The sequence below is a fragment of the Maniola hyperantus genome, chromosome 8 (genome assembly GCF_902806685.2).
Source record: "Maniola hyperantus chromosome 8, iAphHyp1.2, whole genome shotgun sequence".
In the NCBI taxonomy this organism is placed as follows: Eukaryota; Metazoa; Arthropoda; class Insecta; order Lepidoptera; family Nymphalidae; genus Maniola; species Maniola hyperantus.
The window spans coordinates 9,198,298-9,222,997 of record NC_048543.1 but is presented as its reverse complement, the minus strand read 5'-3'; the positions used below and the strand labels follow the sequence as shown (position 1 = coordinate 9,222,997).

Genomic DNA, 24,700 nt, shown 5'->3' with positions numbered 1-24,700 from the left:
CGAAATTCGTACTATTCTAAAGTTGGTGAGATGTAAAATCCAGTCCTTATTCTAAGGTAAAATTTCATACTACCTACACTGAGGCCTAATAAAAAAAGGATATTAGAAACGAGTGGAATTCGAAATTTTCTTACGGTTTTCTGTCCACTCAACCGTTGAGCTATTTAGACTTAAATTAATATCACTTGTTTATTTATTAGAGCCCAACACATGGCAACGATAGTCGAGAGAGAAGCTTCAGCGTCAAGAGAACGATTGGACTGCGATTCAGATACACACCTCCGACTGAACTTCGTCCCGCGCGACAGATCTGTCGCCAGCCGCTGCGACGATCGCGACGGCGCACACATGTATATGAATATTTCTGCTACGCACACATAGATCAAATTGCAAACTGCCACTGCCTGCAACAATTTAATACATATTTATATTTAATACACAATCGAAACCTAGTAAGAGATCAAGAAAATAGTATTTCGAACCATAAGCTTACCTTAGGTAATTATATAAGTTCCATTCGCAAAATGATTTTTTAAGTCTAGGAAAACAGGTTTTTGAGGCTAGCAAAAATTAGTTTAATTGAGTTCTGATAAAAAAAATATGTAATATTACTAATTCATAGAATAACTGTTTGTCCGTTCGTTATTTATGCGTTCGCGCATCGTTCATCTGAGTTGAAACTTTGTATAGTTGTTGTCGGCACGTGTGTGAAGGTTTCTGACATAGTACCGTTAACGTACAGTAGGTGGCGCGCGAGTCGCATTGCTACGCATGCTGGTCATAAGCTAGTTATTTATAATGATTATAAAACTCCAAAAAGAGTTACAGTACCCGGCATTAAATATTGTACATCGACCTTTAGAAAGAGATAGCGGTTTCGTAGAGCGTTGTCTCTGTCGTTGAAACCGACAAAACGTCACGTAGGTATGAGGGACAGAGACTAACGCTCTACGAAGCCGAAACCTCTTTCTAAAGGTCGATGTGCAATATTTCTTGCCAGCTACTGTAAATTCATACAATTTTAATGTACATATTTAAAAAAGTGAAGATAAATTCGTATATGCTTGTACGTACGACACATATGCGTAGTGACTCAGCCTACAGGTACTGGCAGTAAATTTTGCACATCGAACTTTAGAAAGAGACTTGTGCTTCGTAGATCGTCTGTCACTCATACGTATGTCACGTTTCGTCGGTCTCAACGACAGAGAGAACGCTCTACGAAACCGGTATCTCTTTCTAAAGTGCGATGTGCAATATTTCCTGCCGTCTACTTAGAAAATTGTTGCGGGGTATACGCACCTTTTGACGCCTTCGAGCGGGCTTTAAAAAACGGCGGCCCGTTACCTGGGTCGGTTGTTTTTTAATAATGATTTAATATTGTTATGAGGCTTAGAATAATTATTATAATAATTATTGTCAATGTGACGCCAATCAGTCATATTTAGAGACAATACTAGTTTGATAAATAACATTATGGATTGCATGTTTTCAATAGCGGTATTGCAAGAGTCATAGATTGAGTCACCGATATATACCGTAAGTTGTTATCTAGTCTTTTGTAAACGGCATTAGAACCGTTAATACAAATTACGAATACCAATAAAAAAGCCTTTTATACCAAAAATGTTAATTCTTACATCTGTAGTCTTGCGACAGGCTGGGTGGAAATCGGGGTATGAGGCGTAGGGACGCCCGGCACACCCGCGCTCGCCCGCACCGGATTAGAGCGAGGGCGGTGCGGGTGTGCGGGCGTTCCTTCCCCGATTGCCATCTCGACCTGTCGCGTACTATACCTACAATTTACACGTTGATGCTTCTTTGTATTAATATTCATAATAAAATTAACATTCGAATAACAATTATTATAAAGACTGAAAATCATTCTTGAAATCAATAATACTATGTAAATATTTGTACATATTTTTAGATATTTTTTTAAGCATTTCTATTTATTTTTACAAAATTTATTTGTTTATTATTAAAAGTATGAAATATTCAAAAATTTAGATTTTAATTTTTATTTAGTATCAAATAGGAAAATATGCCTTTTTTCTAAAAAATCTTAGGAGATGGAAAATATGAAATGAAACCAAGATTTACGTAATGTTTGCTGTATTAACTTCCCGAAATGCATTTACATTATAGTATACATACAAATAAAAAGTAAAATCAATTGGTTTTTTCTTTATTGCGTACCTACCCCCTATGCTTATTTGCATACAATAATATGAAATAGGCTTCCATGTATTACAACTTATAACCAGAACCACATGCTAGATTGTAGCTTTTAGACCGAATGCACTTTGCGGCAGAGTCGGAGCAACGCAATTAATCTTATAGATTACTAACCGATACCCGTAACTTCGTCCGCGTGGATTTACGTTTTTCTAAATCCCGCGGGAACTCTTTGATTTTCCGGGATAAAAAGTAGCCTATGTTTTAATCCAGGGTATAAGTAATCTATCTCCATTCCAAATTTCATACAAATCCGTTCAGCCGTTTTTGTGTGATTGAGTAACAAACATCCAAACATCCACACTTTCACATTTATAATATTAGTAGGATATTAGGATATTCTCTAAAAGTAAACTGAACTTTAACTCCACTACCTAAAGTAAGCCTTGTTGGACGCCGCGCCGCTTCACCCATGTACCTTGAGTCTTAGGGTGAGCTCTATAAAGCGCACTCTTAGTTTGCTAAGACTTAAAACAGAGTTAAAACGAGACAGGTGTATATCTCTCACATAAATCTGTCTCGTTTTAACTCAATCTTAAGTCTGAGCAAGGTCAAAGTGCGCTCTATAGATCTCAGCCTTACAGTCCAGTCAAATTAGCGATCAACCTCGGAATGAGAGGGAATAATCTGAATTTTGCTTCATTTTGGCTGGAAAATGCAAAAACCCATTTTTGTGAACTTTGAAAACCTTGAACAACTTACGATGCATGGACGATTTCATGCGACTTTTGAGTCAACTTTTAAAACGTCAAAATGAAGCTATATACCAAAATTCAGTTTATTTCCTCTCATTCCGAGATTGACCCCTTTTTAAACGACTTCCAAATAGGAGGTGGTTCTGAATTCGGTCCGTTTTATTTTAATGTGTATGTACACCGATTTTTTCTAGTTTTCTGGACCGGTTTTATGCTAAAGTGACTGAACTATAATAACATAGATTATTGTAGCAAATTAGACGAGCAATATAAAAATATAGTCTTTGGCATAGTTTAACGCACCTTTTCAATGATATTACTTAATAAGTATAATAAATTATTTCTCGATGCCAAGCAAGATTACCTATTTCATTTAATAAACATATCACACTAAATATATCAACAAAAATTAAAAACATATTGGTATAGCACTTAGTGCCTATTACATTATATACTATAAAATTAATTGTGCTAAGTACATAATAATTGATTTGTCATGGGCATGTCAAGTAAAATCGTATCAAGCACAGAATTTAGTTGATTTTTATACCTGATCTATTAAGTATCCATTTGTATACCGCCAGATGCGCCCAGTCTTGTTTTCTATGAAAACTATCATTAAAAAGTGTAAAAAATGCAATTAACATGACAAACGATTAACTATGACTAATAAAAAATTTTATAAATTAAAAAACGTAAAATATTTCCATTATGTTCCATTATATTTAAACTAAATAATTTTTATAATCCACCATGTAGATTCGAATACCTACTGACAATTTAAAATACGAAATGAATAGCATTCATAATCCTTTTTAACAATTTCATAAGTTTTTCTTAATATATCATCATAGTATAAGCAAAATACAACATATTTATTAAAAATAAGTAATAATTATTTCATTACAAGTTAAGAACATCATCAATCCGATATTATTTGTATACAAATCATTCAAACAGAAATTGAGAACTAAAATTTCATATTATAATATTAGTTTACACCACTTTTATAAGTCGCATCGGCAAAATTCGTTGGCGCAAATGGCGCAAGCTAAAGTCGACTAAAACCGAATGTACACCAATAAAATACAGACCTTATTGCTCGACGTTAAGATTTTAAACACGAGAAATACAGAGACTCGCGCTATCTCGCTCATAATTCGCGCGTACAAAACATGGCGCGTAGGCAATAACCAATAGCAAACAGACGCGCGCTATGATTGGCTGAGATATTTTTGCGCCATTCAAAAATAAGATTTCTTCGCAGGCCCATCGACATAACTTATAAAAGTGGTAGTACTAGGTACCTACGTTTATGATAAATTATGGTTTCATAAACGTACAGTAGGTAGCCGGAAAGAAATATTGTCTATCGACTTTTATAACGAGATTTCAGCATCGTAGAGCGTTGTCTCTGTCACTCATACCCATTTTTTGTCAGTCTCAACGACTGAGACAACGCTCTACGAAACTGCTATTTCTTTCTAAAGGCCGATGTACAATATTTCCTGCCGGCTTCTACAATATTTGCCGTTATTCGTTATTTTTGCTAATTGCTTACTCAAAAATTACATCGTTGTTTACAAGAAATTAAGAGTGATTTACACTATAAATCGGTTGTAAACAGAAAACAACATAATATTATCAAACACAAAAAAATTGCTGGATGCACACATGACAATATTTAATCACATTAGCATACGGATATTCATACGGACTAGTAATAATAAAGAACAATACGTAATCAGGCCCTTATCCGCTGTGTGAAATACGCATGATTCGTAATCTATGACGTCCAAGTTATCAGCTCTTCTAAGAACGTATATTTTACGTCACAAACACATTTCCTGTATAATATCGCTGCACCTACTCGTATCAATGGCATCGATTCTGATATTTTTCTTTGAACAAAATTTATATTTTTTGAATCTTTTTGTTTTTTGTATTGCAAAAAAGAACGGTAAATGAATTTAAAGACCCTAAATTTTAGTACACTCAACAAATTTAAACATGAGGTTCACGACCATTCACGACTGTCATCTAAAGTCACGAAGTTTGACAGTCTTGAATTCAATTTAAACCCGTTATACTGTGTCTGTCCTTTTCTTATTATTTCTTATATTGGGAAGAAAAGGATGCGAATACTCTAAAATTTTGTTGTGGTCAAAATCAGCACCAATGTCATACGAGAATCAGGGCTATCGGAATCACCTCAGATTGGTTAATTCAGGACTCCCTGAGTAATTGTTGAGACCATACTGGCACAGAAGTGAGCGCTGTGGACTTATAAGTGGGAGATCCCGAATTTGATTCCCAGCAAGAGTAATTTGGGAATTTATATTATTTATTAGTAGTATTGGCTAAAATGCAATAATATAAATACAGCCAATCAATCACAGCAATTGAAATTGCCATTGGACTGATGAGCTGACAAGTTCTCATCATTGGCTAAAATGTACAGTTACATCGAAAATACAATAAATTCAATACAACAATAATTGCGATTGTGTCACAATGTGATAATAACAAGTTGCATAATAGTTCGCCTGCTGGCTAACCAATTTAAATGTAGGATACTAATTAACGGATTAGACAACGGATCTTTTTGAAGAAAAATTTCATAAATGTTTTTATTTTCGCTTTTATAGTCTTGTTTTTGAGAACAAACATTCGCTAGCACTATAAGTTGTTTTCCTTCGCGTGGTGCGGTTGTCCGTTGTTTGTTGGTACGGAGCAGGGCCTCGCTAGAATGGCCTGGTACATGGACCAGATGGCCAGTGGTCGCATGTAGGCGATGGAACGGTGGTTCCCGTTCTCGTAAAGAGCTTCCGGCGTTTCGAACGCTAAGCCCATTTTCATCAATGTATTATACAATCCGCCGGCTGTTACGAAGGCCTGCTCGTGCATGCCTGAAAACGATTAACGATTTCAGGCCTCCAAGAAATATTTTAAAAGAATTCTGGACAAATTTATTTGTATGTAAGAAAATGAGATACTATAAAAAAGACGTGAAGTGTCGTGGGAAATATTATGACAGAAACAAGGTAGTCCATCTCAGTTCATATGAGCACGCGTTGTCCATCCAGTGACGTGCCGCGTTTGTTCGTTTCAGTTATTCAATCATTTAGTTCCTCATCTCAATCCTCAATTAGCTACAATATTACAAGCAGAGTGAACAGAGTGAGGGAACTCTCGGTTTGATCCTGAATCGACAATCTGTCAAATATTATGCTATCGGTGACGTGAAATCAAAGAAACATAGTCGTTTCATAGCCTACTTAGCGTGACATGTAGGTAACATTTGACGCCTGCCAGTGACGTGACGATTTTGTTATAAGCTAACTAACTGTCGTGAACCATAAAACGAGATAAGGCCGGGAATGTATGTCATTTCGCTTCTGATATGTCTCGGATAGTGATTTGATTAGACTCAGCACGTTTAGCAGGTCGAATGTCGTGGATGTCGATCTAGATATTATGCTAAGAAAACCTTATAACTACAGCAGGGCTAAAGTGAGCTAACTCTCGGTTTGATCCTGAATCGACAGTCGACACCTCTCAAATATTAGACTAGAGGTGACGTGAAATCAAAGTTACTTAGTCGGTTCATAGCCTACCTACATTTGACGTCTGCCAGTGTGGAGCCTCGACGTTTTGTTATAAGGCCCGCAAATTGCTATTGCTGGAACCATGTCTCATTAACATCTAAATGACGTCATTTTGACGTCAGCCGAAATAAAAATATACCATCAGCTCGAAACTTCAGTCTAGTGCTGACGACACTAAAATGACGGCCACGCGCATTAGCAATTTGCGGGACTTTAAGTTTCATAACTGTCGTGAACTGTGACTACAGGCTTACCTTCATAGATCATGAGAGCAGCAAGTCCATAGGTGACTCCGGTCCACACCTCCTCGCTCTGCAAAGCGGCAGTGTCCACATGTCCCCGAGCTCCTCTAACGAACCCATTAACGGCGCCCATACGACCGTTCAGGAAACGCATTACGTTATTCTCATATATCGTATGTAGCGCTTTCTTTACGTTCTCTTCGGGAAATACCTGATCCGTCCAACCAGAGGCTCGGAGGAACCTAAAAATTAAAACGAAACTAAAAGGATTTGTCCAGAATTTAGAATCACCATTTACTCACCATAACTATATTTTTCTATAACGCGTAAAAGATGACTTCGCACGCTCCATTTGAACTTTAAGTGTCAAATGTCATGTCAGAAGTACAATTTTAGTCCTTATTTTAAAGGTGAACCGTCCTTTCGACATGATAGCTGACCCACAGAGTTAAAATGGCGCTTGAAAAGTCATTTTGTATGGACTATATCAGTAATTAAGGAGCTGGCAAACAAAACGGTGTGATAGCGAGAAAATTAAATTTTACAGGAGGACCAAAAAACTGAATAAAAACTGTCCAAACTTTACTGTAATTATGCCGTTTTAATCAAAATCACGAACTTTAGACAGTTTATATATGCCGTTTTGCTTGGAAATTGAACTTTCCTGAAATTGAGTCTGAAGTTCATGCAAACTTGAATTTATTTCCAGGCAAAACAGCTTAAAACTATGCTAAAACTGATTCTAAAGTTCGTGATTTTGATCAAATCGGAAGTTTTAAAAGCTTTCATGCATTTTTTTTACACCTCCTGTAAAATTTTATTTCGCGCAATTACACCGCTTTGTTCGCCAGCTCCTTAAATGATGATGATATTGTATAGAAGCAGCGATACTTTGCAGAAGACACATATTATACAAGGAACCAAAAGCTTCATTAGCTATAATCCGCTAAAATAGACAAATCTGTGTGGTGCAACATGCAGCATTCGATGTGCACCGCCCGCCCTCCCACTAAACATGCAGCAAACGCCAACAACCAAGCACCAGTTGCAGCGGATTATAGCAAATTTAAGCTTTTGGTTCCTTGTTCCTAATATTTACCAATGCCCAGCCAACTGATCTGCCATCACCACATCTTTATTAGAAGGCTTAGTATCGAAGCGGTAAAAGGTGCCGTTCCACAACTTGTTTTCGTAGGAACTTCGGGCCTGCTCCAACAATTTACCGAACTCTCTCTCGTCTTCCTCCAGCCCGAGTGTGCGAGCCATCTGGCGCACCACGCTGATTGCCGCTACCCATAAACCACCGCAGTATGCGCTGGAATATTTTATAATATACATAGAAATAGCGCAGTCATCATCATCATGATCAACCCCTGATCGGCTCACACACACACACACACAGAGCACGGATCTCCTCTCAGAATGAGAGGGGTTTTAGCCATAGTCTACTACACTCGCCAAGTGCGAATTAGCAGACCTCACTCACCTTCGACATTATGGAGAACTCTCAGACATGCAAGTTTCCTCACGATGTTTTTCTTCGCCGTTAAAGCAACTGATACTTAATTGCTTAAAAAGCACATAACTCCAAAAAGTTAGCAGTGCGCCGCAGTAAATATTACAAACTAGATGACGCCTGCGTGGATTTAGGTTCTTAATCATCCTGTGGGAATTCTCCCTTTGATTTTCATGAATAAAAAGTGGCCTACGTCTGTCTTCGAGTTGCACTATCTCTGTACCAAATTTGATTAAAATCGGTTAAGAGGATGTGTGTAAATGCAACAAACAGACTGACAACAGACGGACAGACATATTTTCGCATTTATAATATGGATGCAATGGATAGACTGAGTTTTTTGAGGCTAACACTAATGACATCAGAATTTAAAATTTTCTCATTCCATATCTTCTCGGATTCAGATCAGGATAGTGCACAAGTGATCTAAGAATTAAAATTAACACAAGTGACACTCGAAGCTCAGAGGTCCACAAACAGATATTACTTGTTTTGTTATTCAATAAAAACACTGTACCTCGGTCCAGTCATAACCCAAGCATCATATGTCTGGTCAGGGAATCCACCGTTTTCAATCAACCCATCGCCATCCTTATCCCACTCGAGACCGCGGCGCAGTAACGCGGCGCACGCTGGGTACAAGTCCGTCAGGTATTGTCGGGAATCCCACACCGCGACTGCGGGCTCCCTAGCTTCAACTCGCTCCCCACACTCTTCAACCACTTCTGAGCTCCTGTACATTACCATTAAAGTAAAGCAGAGTATCTCCAACATATTTACATTTTCTCTTTCCGGTAGGATGAAACCTACTTCCATACCCTTTCCAAGGGAGAAATTGTATAAAAAACTAGCTGACCCGGCGAACTTTGTACCGCCTAACACGTCACTCAATTGTTTTGCCTTCCCGGAACCCCTCCACTAACACTTAAACTTTATGGTATGGTATTAAAGTTTAAATTGTCTTTTAAGTATTATTACGAATCTTTTGAATGGGAATATAGAAAAGTGTTGTTCTTAGACTTTTTCAGGCAATGTTTTAAATTTTTCCTCCGTAAGAACCATCCTCGTACTTCAAGGAATATTATAAAAAAAGAATTAGCGAAATCGGTTCAGCTATTCTCGAGATTTGCGCTTAGCAACACATTCAGCGATTGTAGCAAAAACTACTAGGTAGACTTACCTGTATAACAAGTCCAATATATCCGCCACGCCGCTCGGCCGGTCCGTCAAGATGGGGGACGGATCGGGCGACATGTCGCAGGACTCGTTGGGCGACTGATCCGTATCAGCTTGTCCGGTGGAGCGCGAGTAAAGATCGTCCTCAGTGCCGTCTCGTACGTCGTCTAGTAATTGTAAGACAGGTAATAAATATCGCAATACGATTTGGCTAATTCTCTTGTACAGAATTTCAAAACTAAAATAAACTAAGGGGTCGAAATAGAATGCTACTTTTCTTCACAGGGAACATTATGAAAATAGCAATATATTCATTACTAGCTGATGCCCGCGACTTCGTCCGCGTGAAATTAGGTTTTTAAAAAACCAGTGGGAACTCTTTCATTTTCCTGGATAAAAAGTAGCCTATGTCCTTCCTGGGATGTAAGCTACCTCTGTACCGAATTTCGTCAAAATCGGTTAAACGGATAGGCCGTGAAAAGCTAGCAGACAGACAGACAGCCAGACACACTTTCTCATTTATAATATTAGTATGGATTAGACCAGCCATTTCCGTTTAGTTTAGAGACTGTGTATAACAGAGTTAACCACATTCCAGTTATATTTTATAGTTCATTAATAATGTACAAGGCACTTGCCACAGCCTACAACCATAAATTTAAAACTAGGTAAAATAAAATGGTGGACAGTTGAAAAGTGCAAATATAGTGATGTTTCTATCTGACATTTGTTGAGAATGCTGAAACTATCAATAATAATTTAATATTGGGGCCGATTCTCTTGTATACAATCTCTAAACTAAACTAAATTAACGAGTCTAAATCTAGTGCTATCTTTTTCATGAAAGGAATAGACGTGTCATTTTAGTTTAGTTTAGAGTTTGTGTACAACAGAATTAGCCACATTGACAAGAAACAAATAAATAAAATTTACGCCAACAGACGGAGATGCCATCAACACAGAAACAGGCAGAAAAAAACTCATCAACCAGTGCACACTTTTTTTCAAAAACACATCAGACATAGATTTTAACGATCATACGACAGATTTTAAAGATGGATAAATTGGTCGATGTTGACAACTTTTTGGTTGTTCAGTTCATATTAATGCCCGCGACTTCGTCCGCGTGGATTTAGCTTTTTAAAAATCCTGTGGGAACTCTTCAACCTCGTGGATTTTCCGGTCCTTCCCCGGGCTATCTCTGTACCAAATTTCGTCAAAATCGGTTGAACGGTTGAGCCGTGAAAAGCTAGCAGACAGACAGACAGACAGACACACTTTCGCATTTATAATATTAGTATGGATTGTGTGGTGCTATTTACCCCCAGGCTCACCTATGAAGGCCATGGAGCGGTAGCGCTGGCCGCCGAAGGGCGCGCTGTGGGCGCGCAGCAGGCGGTAGTCGCGCATGGCCTGCAGGATGAACTTGAGGTTCAGGTCGCGCCACGCGGACACGTCGTGGATGTTGTACGCGTTTATTTGCGTGAAGGGGAGGCCATCTGAACGAAAATAGGATAATCCTTTAAGCTTACCGCATCATCATGATCAACCCATCACCGGTTCACTACAGAGCGCGGGTCTCCTCTCAGAGTGAGAAGGGTTTTGGCCATAGTCTACCACGCTGGCCTTGTGCGGATTGGCAGACTTCACACACCTTTGAGAACATTATGGAGAACTCTCAGCCATGCAGGTTTCCTCACGATGTTTTCCTTCACCGTTAAAGCAAGTGATATTTAATTAATTAAAACGCACATAATTCCGAAAAGTTAGAGGTGCGTGCCCGGGATCGAACCCCCGACCTCCGATTAGAAGGCGGACGTCCTAACCACTAGGCTATCACTGCTACAATTATTAGTAATTATCTGACAGAACAAAAATAGTGTGTGTAATCTTTAAAGTTAGTTGTAAATAAAATAAAATGCGCGCGGGATTTTTGAAATGAGCTGAAAAAAGGTTTTTTAACATAACATCATGTTGTACAAACAGCTGAAGAAAAAGAAAAAGAAACAGCTAAAGAAGTTGCATCAAGTATTCTGACGCGTATTCTACTCATACATTTTGTACTACACCCCGCAGACTGACAGAATAGCCGGATCTCTCGTACGTTTCTGATGTTCACAGAGTGAGAAACTTGAAGTGAAAAACTTCCTGACAAACGATTTCTGATAATTAATTGCGATCGGCCTAAACATCATTAGCATACCCTCTATTCAAACCTTATTATTATTCAATTGATAAAGAATATCCGATGATAAAGTGTCACTTACCCGGGTCGCCCAAGTCATGAGGAACTGTGTCTTTAACTTTAAACTTGCAAGATTTCCCGTCATACAAAGACTGTCTAAGCTTTGTACTCTCAACTGCTATTGAGTCGCGGTACATATATTGCAACACCACCTACAAGAATTTTATAGGAGATATAATAAAAAATAAGTTGCGTTGTGAAAATAACAATTATAAGTACCAATCAGTACCCTTATTATAAATGCGAAAGTGTGTTTGTTTGTTGGTTTGTCCTTCAATCCGTTGCGACGTGATTTTTGGCATGGGTGTAGATAAAGACCTGGAGTGACCCGGAAAATCAAAGAGTTCCCACGGGATTTTTAAAAAACCTAATTCCATGCGGACGAAGTAGCGGGCATCAGCTAGTTTTATATATTTCTTAAAATAATAGTTTATATTCATACTAATATTAAGCAAAAGTATTACTGTTTCTGTCTGCGTGTCTGTCTGTCTATCTGTATGTCCGGCTCCTTTTTATGGCTCATTAGTTAGATCAATTATGATGAAAGGTACAAAGATTGCTTGCAATCCAGAGGCAGACATAGATACTTTTTATCTCAAAAAATCAAGAGATCTCACGGGATTTTTAAGAATTCTGAATCTACCTGGACGAAGTCGCGGGCATCGCCTTGTGTTTAATATGTAATATTATGTTAAATAATAACCTGTAAATTGGGCCACAATTGTGCCAACGCAAAAGATGCATAGAAGTGCACGTCATACGTGTTATACATCCTATATTCGTGCCCTTCCAAGTAGCCGAACACACCAAATTCATGTCTGAAATGTTGAGAAAAATATATTTATGAGACCTAGAAAAATAATTCGCACTTGAGTCTGTAAAGTTAGCCGAAGTTTGTAATCTAAATTAATTAAATTGAGACAACTACAATAATATATGCTCTGTTGATGGTATCCGTATTGAATATGAATTTGAGAAAGTTTAGAGTTTGAGAGTTTACGTCAGTTAAGAAAAATACGAGATAATTTAAGAGAAAATCGAAAAGGAAAATGATTTTTTTGTCACGTGATCGTAAACGACTGTGATTGGTCGAATGGTTGTTGACGTCAACTACTTGTAAACAGCTGCGCGTAGTGTGAATTTCGTACATAAATACAAGCAGGTGACGCCACATTATCCCGGAAAATCAAAGAGTTCCCACGGGATTTTTAAAAACCTAAATCAACGCGTACAAAGTCGCGGGCATCAGCTAGTGAAGTAATAAATGCAGATAGTAGATACCTATACACAAAATTCGTAAGCCATCGCAACACAGCATCGACGGTGTACCTATAGTTGCAACTTGCGGATTCATACGGATTAATCAGCAATATTTAAAGATTAACCTTTATAGTAATACGGGTTAACCCGTTAGTCAAACAAAGGGGTTATACATCTAACCGGTTAACCTTTAAGCCTACCCTACTCCCTGCAAGATGTTTTCGCTAAAAATAGACTGCCGCATACTCTAAGACTGCAAAATTATTGTTCCTATTCGTAGCATGCCCGTATTGTCGCATGTTGTTGCTTCGGTGTTAAACACATAAAGCGTACGGGCTTAAAATGTGAGTCGATTAGATTGCTCACAAATGTAGTTTAGAGCTTTGTGAATATCGTACAAGTACATGCATCAACATCTTTCAATGAATCTATACTTCTATACTAATATTATAAAGAGGTAATGTCGTTAAGTTTGTTTGTAGGGGGTAATCTCCGGAACTACTGAACCGATTTTGAAAATTCTTTCACCAATAGAAAGTTACATTATTCCTGAGTGACATAGGCTATATTTTATTTTCAAAAAAATTAGAGATGCCTTCGAAAATTGCAATTAAGTGAATAAAGTCGTCATCTGTCAGCTTCCGTGGCATGCGCTGCGTAAATAGTTAAAGTTACACGAAAACAATGTTGGGTGGAATTGTTCCTCTTAAACAGCTGTAAAAAAAGCCCTATATCTATAGATATATCTATCTATATAGCATATCTATCTATATCTATCTATATAGAAGCCCTATATAGATAGATATATAGCATATATCTATCTTTTACGGTAGGCTTACAATAACAGTTATTATGGATAGGTTACTTTTTGTCCTGGAAAATTAAAAGTTCACACAGGATTTTGAAAAATTTGAATCCACGCGGGCGAAGCCGCGGGGATCAGCTAGTTAGTTAATATTTACCTAGGATCAGTTTCAGGGAATTCATCAGACACATCAAACCAAATAGTTCCACCGTCTGCGATGAAATAAAGCTCGTTCATTAAGGCACTTTTTAACCATTCAGGTATGTTACTGAAAGACAAAAATATGTATAAGAATAAGCTTTGAAATATCTAGCAGCAAGCACTGTATACACATAATATGCTTTGCTTGCAGTTGAGTACTGAAAAATCAGACCAGAAACCTCGAAAAAATCGGTGTACATACATTTAAAAAAAACGGGCCGAATTGAGAACCGCCTCCTTTTTGGAAGTCAGTTAAAAATGCGTGCGTTCAATAATCACATCGCATAAGATTGGCTTTCAGCATGAACGATTAGATATGCTACCAGTTAAAAACTGTATATATACCTGTTATTTAATATGGGGTCCTGCCATTCTGCGAGTTGCTTTTCCCAATTCTCATAGTTCCTAAGCGCATACGCAGCTATGCTGGCACCCGCTATACCATCACTACCGAAATACTTAGTGTAATATCTAAAATCAATCAAAATAAACAAAGTTATTACTGTTTTTACCGTAATTATGGTGTGTTTCGACTGAAGAGGGAACTAGCAAAATGGAGTGCTTGGAACCATCAGATTATTGAGAGATAACTTTTTTTTTTGTACCAAAAATATTTACAGTAAAGAGAAAAACAGTGTAAAAGTGGACAGGGAAGCACTTATCTTTACATAGTATAAAATAAAGTCGCTTCCCCTGTCTGTATGTATGTATGTATGAATGAACGCGTAGATCTTTTAAACTACGCAACGGATTTTATTGCGGTTTTCACCAATAGATAGAGTGATTCAAGAGGAAGGTTTATAGGTATAGTTTAAGTGTCAAAAAATTAGAGATCCCTAGGAAAATTGAAATCTCACTGACACCACATTAGTATCTACACTGCACCCATGCGAAGCGGGGGCGGGTCGCTTGTCATATATATTATAGTTTTGAAGTCTTCTATCGATACTGATTGGATCGGTATGTTCCAATTGGCTTAACTTTACTCTTCTCGTTTTCAGTCGAAGCACACTTAAACGACTTTTCAAATTGGAAGTCCCTTATATTATACCTTTTATGTATTTTTGAGTCCTTATATTTTATGACAGGCATATCCCACACAAGACAGAACTCAGTTGAATCGCATCCTCCTGGGTCTAAAGATATTGTGCTCGATAATGCTATAGAATCATCTACAAAGAAACACGAAAAATTTAAGCCATTTCAATAGGTTGTTCTAATATATAAGTTAACATATTATTACACTCGTATTTTGGACACGAATAATATAATTTTACTATATTTATTGTTGTCGGGCATTATTATGTATAATGAAGAGATAAATCGGTAATTGCCTTCGTTTTAGATTTAGAACAAAAAATTACAGAATAATTGTTGTAATACATTTGTATGGAGAAGCGCGTATAAAGTGTAACCTTAATTAAACGATTTTTCAAATCGTTACAAATACAAATACAAATCATTTATTTGCACGTTTTGTCTTATTCTGGCAAAATAAATGATTATGATTATGAATTAATGGAAAAAATATCACTTACTTTTGTACATCTTTTTAGTTGTCTCCTTGTCATTCTTATTGTCAGTGACTTTCGCGGACTGATTGGGATCTGGTTCTAGTTTGCCGTGTTTTTTCAAGCACTCCCAAACGTAGCCTGAAGTTTTAGCCGAGTTCCACAGGCAATAGGCTTCATGGATGGTCTCAGTTTCCTGTTTCTTCTTCGCTATTGTGAAGGTGCAGGGTTGGTCGGCTATTTTTTGCTCTAACGTGACGCCACATGTATGTTCTTCGGCATACCTCTCCAGGTCTAACTTGCCTGATTTAATAAAAAATATGTTTAATTAAAACAGGTAGTCACCAAATAGGTTTTGGTTAACTTAGAGTGAAGCCACACGATGCGTCGCGTTGGCGGTGCGGCGCCTGAGCGGTGTCATCCTACATTGAAATCAGTGTATACCTGAGCCCATTCGCTTTCGAGAAGGAAAGCCTTCGGAAGGAAAGAAGTCGGAAGTATCCTGGGATATCGCGCATTGAAACAGCGTATTAGTTTTGAATTTCTTCTTTCTTAAAAACGAAAGGGCTTGTTGTCAAGCAGTGAAACTTATCAATCTGTAACTTTGTAAATAATACTATCGATATATCCAACCCAAAATACTTAATTGACATTGACAGCTACGCTTATCGTTAAAATATTATTGGTACAAGTTTGTAAATATTTTTTTCAGATTTACTTATACTCTTATGTCATATCTCTTCCATTAAAAATCTAATTCATATACCTAGATGTATTGTAAAATACGTAATCGTGATAATAAAAACACCTGCAGTATTTCCATAAAAGCCAAAGTTTATACCAGAATAGACTCTAGCATATATGAAAGAAAGAACAGAATGAATTATTCAGAAAACGTTACAATAAACCATTGAAGGTTTGATAGTTGATGTTATCAATTCGATAATCAACTCGATCATACGTAATTAGCGTAGGTACTTCGATTTGCATGGGCTTGAGTTAACTGTCATCATCATCATGATCAACCCATCGCCGGCTCATTATAGAGCACGGGTCTCCTCTTAGAGTGAGAAGGGTTTGGCCATAGTCTACCAGACTGGCCAAGTGCGGATTGGCAGACTTCACACAACTTTGAGAACATTATGGAGAACTCTCAGGCATGCAGGTTTCCTCACGACGTTTGATTTGAATATCCTTGCTTTTATGGTGAAGGCACCATAAAAGCAAGGATATTCAAATTACTTAAAACGCATACTTATAACTCCGAAAAGTTAGAGGTGCATGCCCGGGATCGAACCCCCGACCTCTGATTAGGAGGCGGACGGCCTAACCACTAGTAAAGTATTACAGATTATTGTATCTAGATTGGGGCTTTGCCAATTTTCGGAAGTTTATTTTCGAACACAGAAAACAAACAGATTAGTTGCATTATTTAATTACCGAGATTCCATGTAACATTGAATTTAACGTAAGAATAGAATGTATAATATAGACACGAGTAGGTGTATGAAACCTGTTCCCACCGGGCGGCGCGCAGAGTAGGTAGGTACGTATAAATAAATTGCATATTTCTAATCATATTATGTACGGTTGACTTACTTACTTATTTTGAAGTTGTCTGAAACAAAATCAAAAATGTAAGTGGAGATTAAACTAATTTAATCACAATAAGACTCCCCAGAATTGTCCTGATTAAATTAGTAAATTTTCACTTAAATTTTTGTATTTGTTTCGAACAACTCAGTGTGAGTCCCACTTGCACTAATGTTTGGAATGGAGATACAAGTAGTTTATAATATCTACCCTGAATTAGCACATAGGTTCAATTTTAGCTCAGGGAATGAAATAGGTCCCACAGGATTTTTAAAACATAAATCCACGAGAACGAAGTCGTGGGAATATTTATATATTTTGCGATCTTAATAAAATGCCAAATACACCAAATAGACCCTTTGAACTTTAAAGATGATTTTGGACTTACCAAAATTTTTCTTTTTACTAGGTTCTCCGAGAACCTCTGTCCATGTAAAGGTAATGCTGACGTCACGGTGTTCGTTGCTGATATTTTTAGCGGTGAATACGAAAACGGCACACGGCAAGCTGCTATCCTGGAAAAGTTGTTTTTACTATATAAGCTTGCGCTTGACTGCATTCACACCAAATAGCAGCAGGTGATGACGCAGCCTAAGGTGGAGCGCGCTTGCCTAGAAAGTTCCTATATTAACTCTTCTTGTGAAGATACCAATAGGTATGTATAGCTTACGGGGAAACCAGAAGGCGAAGGGCAAAGGCGAAGTAATCGCTTCGAAGGTATGAGTCCGCGTTATTTCGTAAGGGTGCCTGGCCTGGCCTTTGCGATGCCTCGCAGTTTGATAGTAAAATGGCGAGGCGGGAACTGGGTCAAATAGTTCCTCAGCACAGTTTTTAAATATATATGAGTAATTATTTTTGTATTTTGTTTGAAATTTATTACGCTTGGCTGCATCAGACCTGCTGGCCTGATGGTGAAGGCTAAGATCTATCTTAGCATGCTCGCCTAGAAGATGACTGGATGGTACCTATATTAAACCTACATTGATTAAGACATGTATTGGCATTTATAAATAGTTTTAAAATATTAACTCAAATGTTTTATAGTACATTCAACATTAACAAGATCATGAGAAATTTTGAGGGCAATAACATTGATTGAAGGGCATATTAGTTGGCATGGACCACTTATTATATTTATCGCCAATGATTGCCGATAATGACGTGATTCAGAAGAAGACCAAGGAGTCTTTGATCAATTCTGTATCCTGAACCCCAGAAATCTTGTATCATATGAATGGGTTTTACCTGTATATTCTGAAACAGGTTTTTATTTATCGTACAAAATGTCGAAAAAGATATGGTGATATGTAAAGATACTCGAGTATGGAACACTTGGTGCGCAAGTCTGACTCGCACTTGTGCAGTATTTTTTTGCAATGTTCCAAATTAGCATGTTGCTAACTAATTGTTGTCACTCTCTCAGCATTGTATTCCTCATTCCTCCATCAATTAATCACATTAGAGAAAAGGGTTAAAGTAGTTGTTTACATACTAACCTTATAATTATGAGGTATGACTGGAGATATTTGGCGACAAACTAATTTTATACCATATTTTGTGAGATCATAAGTAGTCCATGCTCTAGGGTATAGTGCTGTGTATTCACAATCTGCACCATTTATGTTCCATTCCCATGACTGGGGTGCTTTCTTTGGTTTGCTAAAAGAAGTTTGAGGACCATAAAACACCATATCATGAAAACCTTTGCAAAATGTTAAGCATATTCTTGTAATTATATTCCAGATCAATGATATCTTCATCTAAAAGCTTTACATTTTATTTTTATTCATAAATAAAATTACAATCAAATTAAATGTTGTAATTAATAATTATTAATAGGTACTAGGTATATAGTTTTACTAGCAGATCCACCCCAGATTCGCTCAAGGGGAAACATTGTAAATCTGTGAGGCCACAATTTTCAACAATCCTGAAACACATATCACTTCAAACTTTAATCTAAGGCTCAAATACCAATTTTCTTGGACATATCTTGAAAAATGACAGACTTTCACACAAACTTTTATCTTATATTTGGGGGTGGAATGAGTGCCTACGTTATGAAAGCAACCTAGTATCAAAATTTCAAGTTTGTAAACTAGCAGTTTAGGATGTGTGTTGGTAGACTTGTCAGTCAGTTAGTCAGGGGTATTTTTATATGTGTAGATTTCAGATTTATTTAAAATGTCAGCACTCGGAATTTGAACTAATTCAGTTTTGACGTTTGAGGACAAATTTCTTCAAAATGCTTTTTATTTAATTTTACATTTCTTAAGCTATGGTATATCGTAAATATACTTATTATTTAACTTTACACTTATCTACTATGTAGATACTTTACACTTAATAGATATTAGATAGATAGATAGATAGAAATACTTTATTGCACACAAAAATATTACATAACTATTACAAAAAAACTAAAACTAAAAAATAATTGTATGCAAAGGCGGCCTTATTGCTCACAGCAATCTCTACCAGGCAACCTTTGGAGAAAGGAGAAACTAGGTGTGTAGGATAGTACTTACACGCAATACAGAAAAATGAAGTAGTATAATATTATATAATATAATTAACTATTTCAGTAATACATACATACCTATCATACATATACATAACTATTATAAATATCAATATATATACAATCCATAATAGAAATACATATATATATATATATAGATATTAATTAATAAAACAACTAATAAATAACAATTAAGAAAACAATAAATAAATTACTTACTTGTAAGTAGATAAAACTGATTGGAAAATGGTTTCCTTTTTGGCATCCCTAATATTCACAATGAATTGGCATTCAGGGACTGTGACATATTCATAAAGGCCAGGGTACAATTGAAAGCGGCAGAACTCCCCTTTAAATCCCCTGCCAATTGTCCCACCTCCTATACCTCCAATGGGACAACCTTAAAAAGGCAACAAATATAAAGGGTGACTTTTTGAGGTTGGATATTTATTATCCTAGATTGATACTCAAATTGCAAAATGCTTCGTGTTCTGTAGAAAATTATTTTGAAATGTTTAGTAATACACAGAATTGGAAAGGAACATTTATTGTTTAGGGATCTCGCACACTTCTAATCCAAATCTGTCTGGATTCAAGCTAAATGTTAGTGTGCTTACTGATCTAAGTGACCAAGTGTGCGATATAATGAGTAGTTTTATAGAACATCAGCTTGCAAGATCTTTAAGTATACTTTGTTTATTTTTGGTTAATATTTTACTATTAATTTACTTTTATCAATAAAGTTAAAATAAAAACTTTATAGTTCACAATAATGTTTCTGAATAAAATAACTTTGATATACCTACAGATAGACAACCTAAGTTTAGTTGGTATAGAAATGCAAAAAAATTAGAGTTCGAGATGCAATAAAAGAGTTTTACAATTATTTTTTGATGTCTTAACAATAAAATGCTCGAGTTATGAGCATGATGAAAGATGATTGATAAAAATCAAAATTTTACAGTTTAATATGTTTTAAAGATTTTACTACAGGAAAAATAAACTTTTATGATTTGTAATAACATTTGTAAGCATAAAAAAATTACTTAATATCCAAAATTAAACTTCTATTAAGCGTTTCTGACTAACAGAATAGTATTTACACCTTTAGAACAGATGGAAAAGGTGCAATCCATTAAATAGATATAGATGGGAATATCAGCTTATGCTGCTTAGTCCTAATTAAATGACATACCATACATCCTTTGAGCAGAGATCATGTGCACATAATCCATTATAGGCCTTCGTTTTTGCATTTTCCTTGCTAAGTAGTATTTGAAGTACCTGAAACAATTTAATATTTGAAAGTGAGTAAATTTACATAAATAACACATTACTTTTTCATTTATTAAATTTTTAAACTAACCTTGCTGTAAGTGGCAACATTTCAAGGATTTGTTTAGGTCTCGGAATGATCATTTGCTTGCTTTTCAGTGGAAATTCATGATTCAACAGAAGTTTCAGACCATATTTTGATGGCTCATCCATATCTGTAGCTTGGTCGCCGACAGTTTCATTTTCCATTGTTGAAAACTAAATGAATAAAAAAACCTAGACAAAATGGAAAAACTGTTCGTTATTTCACGTTACAATCAGAAGGGTGTTGATAATAAAAGATAGCTTATCACAAAGAGACTTAAGACTAAATTTAATTCTCAGTGAATGGGGTTTGATATTTGGAGGCCTTAGCTACGACAGAAAGTAAAAATATTGAAAGCACAAAGCGAATTTTCGTATAGGTAGTTCAAAATTCAAATTCACTTTACCCACCCCCACAAGTGGAAATAAAAGCGACTATGGAAATTAGAAAATAGAAAATGCGCTAAAATGTGAAATGCTTTTGAACTTTTTTTGGTTTTGGTTTGAGCATTTGACACTGGCATTTGACAGATAATTTTTTAGGGTTCCGTAGTAAACAAGGAACCCTTATTCGTACTACAATTACTGTGATAATAGACTTGGTAAGATTTGTGAGCAGATATTATGTAAGGACTGTGATAATAATAGATGTAACAATTTAGATAGTCACCATTTATTTATTGATAATTTATACAATGATATTGTCAACATTATGCAGTCAGGTGCTAAACGCTCATCAAAACGATGTCAGTCTAATAAGAATATTAAGCACAAACAGGTCACAGGTTGGAATTTTCATGTTCAGGAAAGCCATAGTAAGTATAAGTTGTACTTTGAAGCGTGGGTGTTGGCGGGTAAGCCATCTACTGGTATTGTATTGTATTGTATATGATAATTTGATAAAATCTCGTAAATTTTTTAAAAATAAGTTACGATGGTGTCAAAAAAATGAAGAAGTCATTAAATTAGATATTTTAGCCATGCACCGTAAACAGAAAAATTTTGTCAAGTTTTGGAAACAAACTAAAGCATTTAATTATAAACAAAGCAAACCAGTAACAGTGGATGGCTTACAGTGCCACGTACAGATAGCCAATATGTTCGCGGAACGGTTTAAAATCCAACCGTTACAGGTGGATCCTAAGTTAAAAGGCAACAATTATGTTAATGCATTACCGGACTTAAGCAAGGTAATACAATTTACGACTGAAGACATAACAAAAATTGTAGTCAAAATGAAAAGAGGGAAAAGTCCTGGTTATGATGAACTAAGCATTGAGCATATTTTATATGGTGGTTTATTGCTACACGAGAAACTATGTGGTTTGTATAACTTGTGTATAAGATATTCGTATCTTCCCCATAATTTAATGAAAACAATAGTTGTCCCGATCGCAAAAAATAAAACCGGGGACTTGGCATCGCCTGCTAACTATCGTCCTATTTCCCTGGGTACAGTAATAGGTAAAATTTTGGAACGTCTTGTGCAACCCGAACTGCTTAGGAATGTGGTAATCGACGACGCACAGTTTGGTTTCCGACCTGGTCTCTCGACAGACTCAGCTATAGTTGGTCTGAAGCACACTATACAGTATTATACAGGGCGTGACACATCTGTATATGCGTGTTTTCTCGACCTGAGCCGGGCTTTCGATCTAGTTAATTATGATATTCTCTGGGAGAAACTGTACCGGTCTCAGGTCCCAAAAGAAGTTATAGGTCTGTTGAGGTACTGGTACGGAAACCAAACAAATACTGTGAAATGGGGCGAAGCGACTTCTAATTCATACAAATTAGACTGCGGTGTTCGCCAGGGTGGGATTACCTCCCCGGATCTTTTTAATATATATGTAAATAACCTAATAGAGGAGCTGAGAGACACCAAGATCGGATGCCACATCAATGGTGTATGTGTAAATAGTTTGAGTTATGCGGATGATATGGTGATTCTCAGCCCTTCTATTAAAGGCCTCAGAAAGTTGCTCTCGGTTTGTGAGCATTATGCTAATGCTCATGGGCTGAAATATAATGTTAACAAAACTGAGATGCTTGTATTCAAGTCAGGTAAAGGTCCGGAAAGAATCCCAGAAGTAATTCTAAATGGTAAAGCAGTTCGGGTTGTGCAGAAATTCAAATACCTAGGACACATCCTGACAGAGCATCTAAAAGATGACAGCGACATTGAGAGGGAAAGGAGGGCACTCTCGATTCGTTGCAATATGCTGGCGCGTAGATTTAGCAAATGCAGTAAGGCCGTTAAAATAACCTTATTTAACGCCTACTGCCAATGCTTTTATACGTGCCAGTTATGGACAAACTTTCTTAAAAAGTCGTTCACTGCAATACGAGTACAATATAACGACGCATTCCGAATACTCATGGGATTGCCGAGGTATTGCAGTGCTTCTACTATGTTTGCCGAAGCGGGGGTGCCTGACTTCTATTGTATTGTTAGAGCTCGCGTGGCATCCTTTTGGGAAAGACTTCGGAGCTCTAACAATGCAATACTCAAGGTCGTTTGTGAAGGGATGCCCAGCCCTATTTTTAGTTATTGGCTATCTGTACACCAGGATAAGAACAGAAAGTAATACCTGTGACCTGTGACATCTGAAATGAGTTTTTTAACCATTTCAGTTAGTTGTAAGGTATCTTTATGTATTTTTTATTTTTATTTGTATGCTTTGTAATGTAAATTGTATTTTATTTTATTGTAATTTTTAAATGTGTTTATGGGTTTTATGCCTGACAATAAAAAACTATTATTATTATTATTATTATAGTTTCGCCATGTCCGTCCTCGGTTAATCTCAGAGACTATAGTGCTAGAAATCTGTAATTTGGCATAGGTATAAATATAAATCACACCGACAAAGTGGTGAAATAAAATTTTGATAATTAATATTATTTCACCACACATTTTAGGGTAGCTCCCCTACATATAAAGTGGGAATGAATTTTTTTTCTCGTCTACCCTATAGTGTAGGGTATCGTTGAATAGGTCTTTTAAAAATACTGTGGGTGTGGAAACATCATTTTTCGATTTCTGGATCCGTTTGTAAAATATGATGTTTTAAAGTGCTAATTTTAAGTGTGTGTCCCCCAATCAGCCAAATGGTAGTATATAGGAACGTGAAAAAATTCACAGCAGTAGTAATAGTATAATCAATTTTAAAGGAAAACTATCATGGCTAAGTTGGGTTCACAGGTTAAGGAGTTATATCTGTTTTTCGAGGATTGTGACTACGGAACCCTACACTGCGCGTGGCCCGCCACGCACTTGGCCGGTTTTTTTTACTGGTTTTACGGCTCTGGGTTCTAGTGACAGTTCATTTCTTATGTGTCTGCCAAAGAGTATATAATCCACATCATAGAGATTCAAGGCTGAAATTATGGTAAAGTAAAGTCCTTTTCACATACCTACTTTTCATGAAAGAAGTCCCGCGGTGATTTTTTGAACTATGATGTCGGCGGACTATGTTGGCGGTGATTGTCGGCCATGTTGTCGTTCGTCGATGTAGTCGATGTTATCAAGTTCGTTTGTTGTGGTAGATTTTTGTGAGTTTTTAACTAGCTTAGTGCATTTTAAAGATTGTTTACAACATGAAAAGGACTTTATATAGCCCATAAGTATTACTTAGAAATTCTTTGATATAGCCTCCAATTACCTCAGACAAAGAATCAATGAGCTTGTTGATGGTAACATCCAAGATTCTCAGGTTTAAATGAGGAC

At 36.6% G+C, this 24,700-nt stretch overlaps 2 protein-coding genes across 7 annotated transcripts in view; one reads left to right on the top strand and one right to left on the bottom strand.

The window, feature by feature from the left end:
• stumps (DBB domain-containing protein stumps) overlaps nt 1-2,176 on the top strand; it is a 35,575-nt gene extending 33,399 nt beyond the window's left edge. For all 5 annotated transcript variants that reach the window (XM_034971253.2, XM_034971252.2, XM_069500174.1 and 2 more), the window contains one exon: nt 201-2,176. In XM_034971253.2, coding sequence (XP_034827144.1) covers nt 201-381 — 181 coding nt within the window. In that variant the 3' untranslated portion in view covers nt 382-2,176. The remainder of the gene's footprint in view (nt 1-200) is intronic.
• On the bottom strand, nt 2,099-21,492 carry LOC117984633 (non-lysosomal glucosylceramidase). 2 transcript variants are annotated; one of them, XM_034971255.2, is made up of 18 exons: nt 21,382-21,492; nt 20,978-21,162; nt 20,807-20,895; nt 19,831-20,011; nt 18,587-18,749; nt 17,479-17,605; nt 15,525-15,800; nt 15,038-15,158; nt 14,332-14,457; nt 13,943-14,053; nt 12,424-12,538; nt 11,743-11,872; nt 10,798-10,974; nt 9,480-9,642; nt 8,817-9,032; nt 7,883-8,098; nt 6,796-7,025; nt 2,099-5,842 (listed from the first exon to the last, which is right to left on the bottom strand). In XM_034971255.2, the coding sequence occupies exons 2-18, from the start codon at nt 21,133-21,135 to the stop codon at nt 5,613-5,615; spliced, it is 2,829 nt and encodes a 942-aa protein (XP_034827146.1). In that variant the 5' UTR covers nt 21,136-21,162; nt 21,382-21,492; the 3' UTR covers nt 2,099-5,612. The 2 variants fall into 2 exon arrangements, with proteins under 2 accessions (XP_034827146.1, XP_034827147.1); XM_034971256.2 differs by having other exon boundaries at nt 10,810-10,974.
• Nucleotides 21,493-24,700: the final 3,208 nt, after the last annotated feature.

Excerpts from the sequence above, each read along its gene's own strand:
- LOC117984633 (XM_034971255.2), bottom strand. The coding sequence starts at position 21,135 with ATGGAAAATGAAACTGTCGGCGACCAAGCTACAGATATGGATGAGCCA. Across the intron at positions 11,873-12,423 it reads AATTGTGGCCCAATTTACAG|GTGGTGTTGCAATATATGTA; the intron begins GTTATTATTTAA and ends AAATTCTTGTAG. Across the intron at positions 10,975-11,742 it reads TCATGACTTGGGCGACCCGG|ATGGCCTCCCCTTCACGCAA; the intron begins GTAAGTGACACT and ends ATTTTCGTTCAG.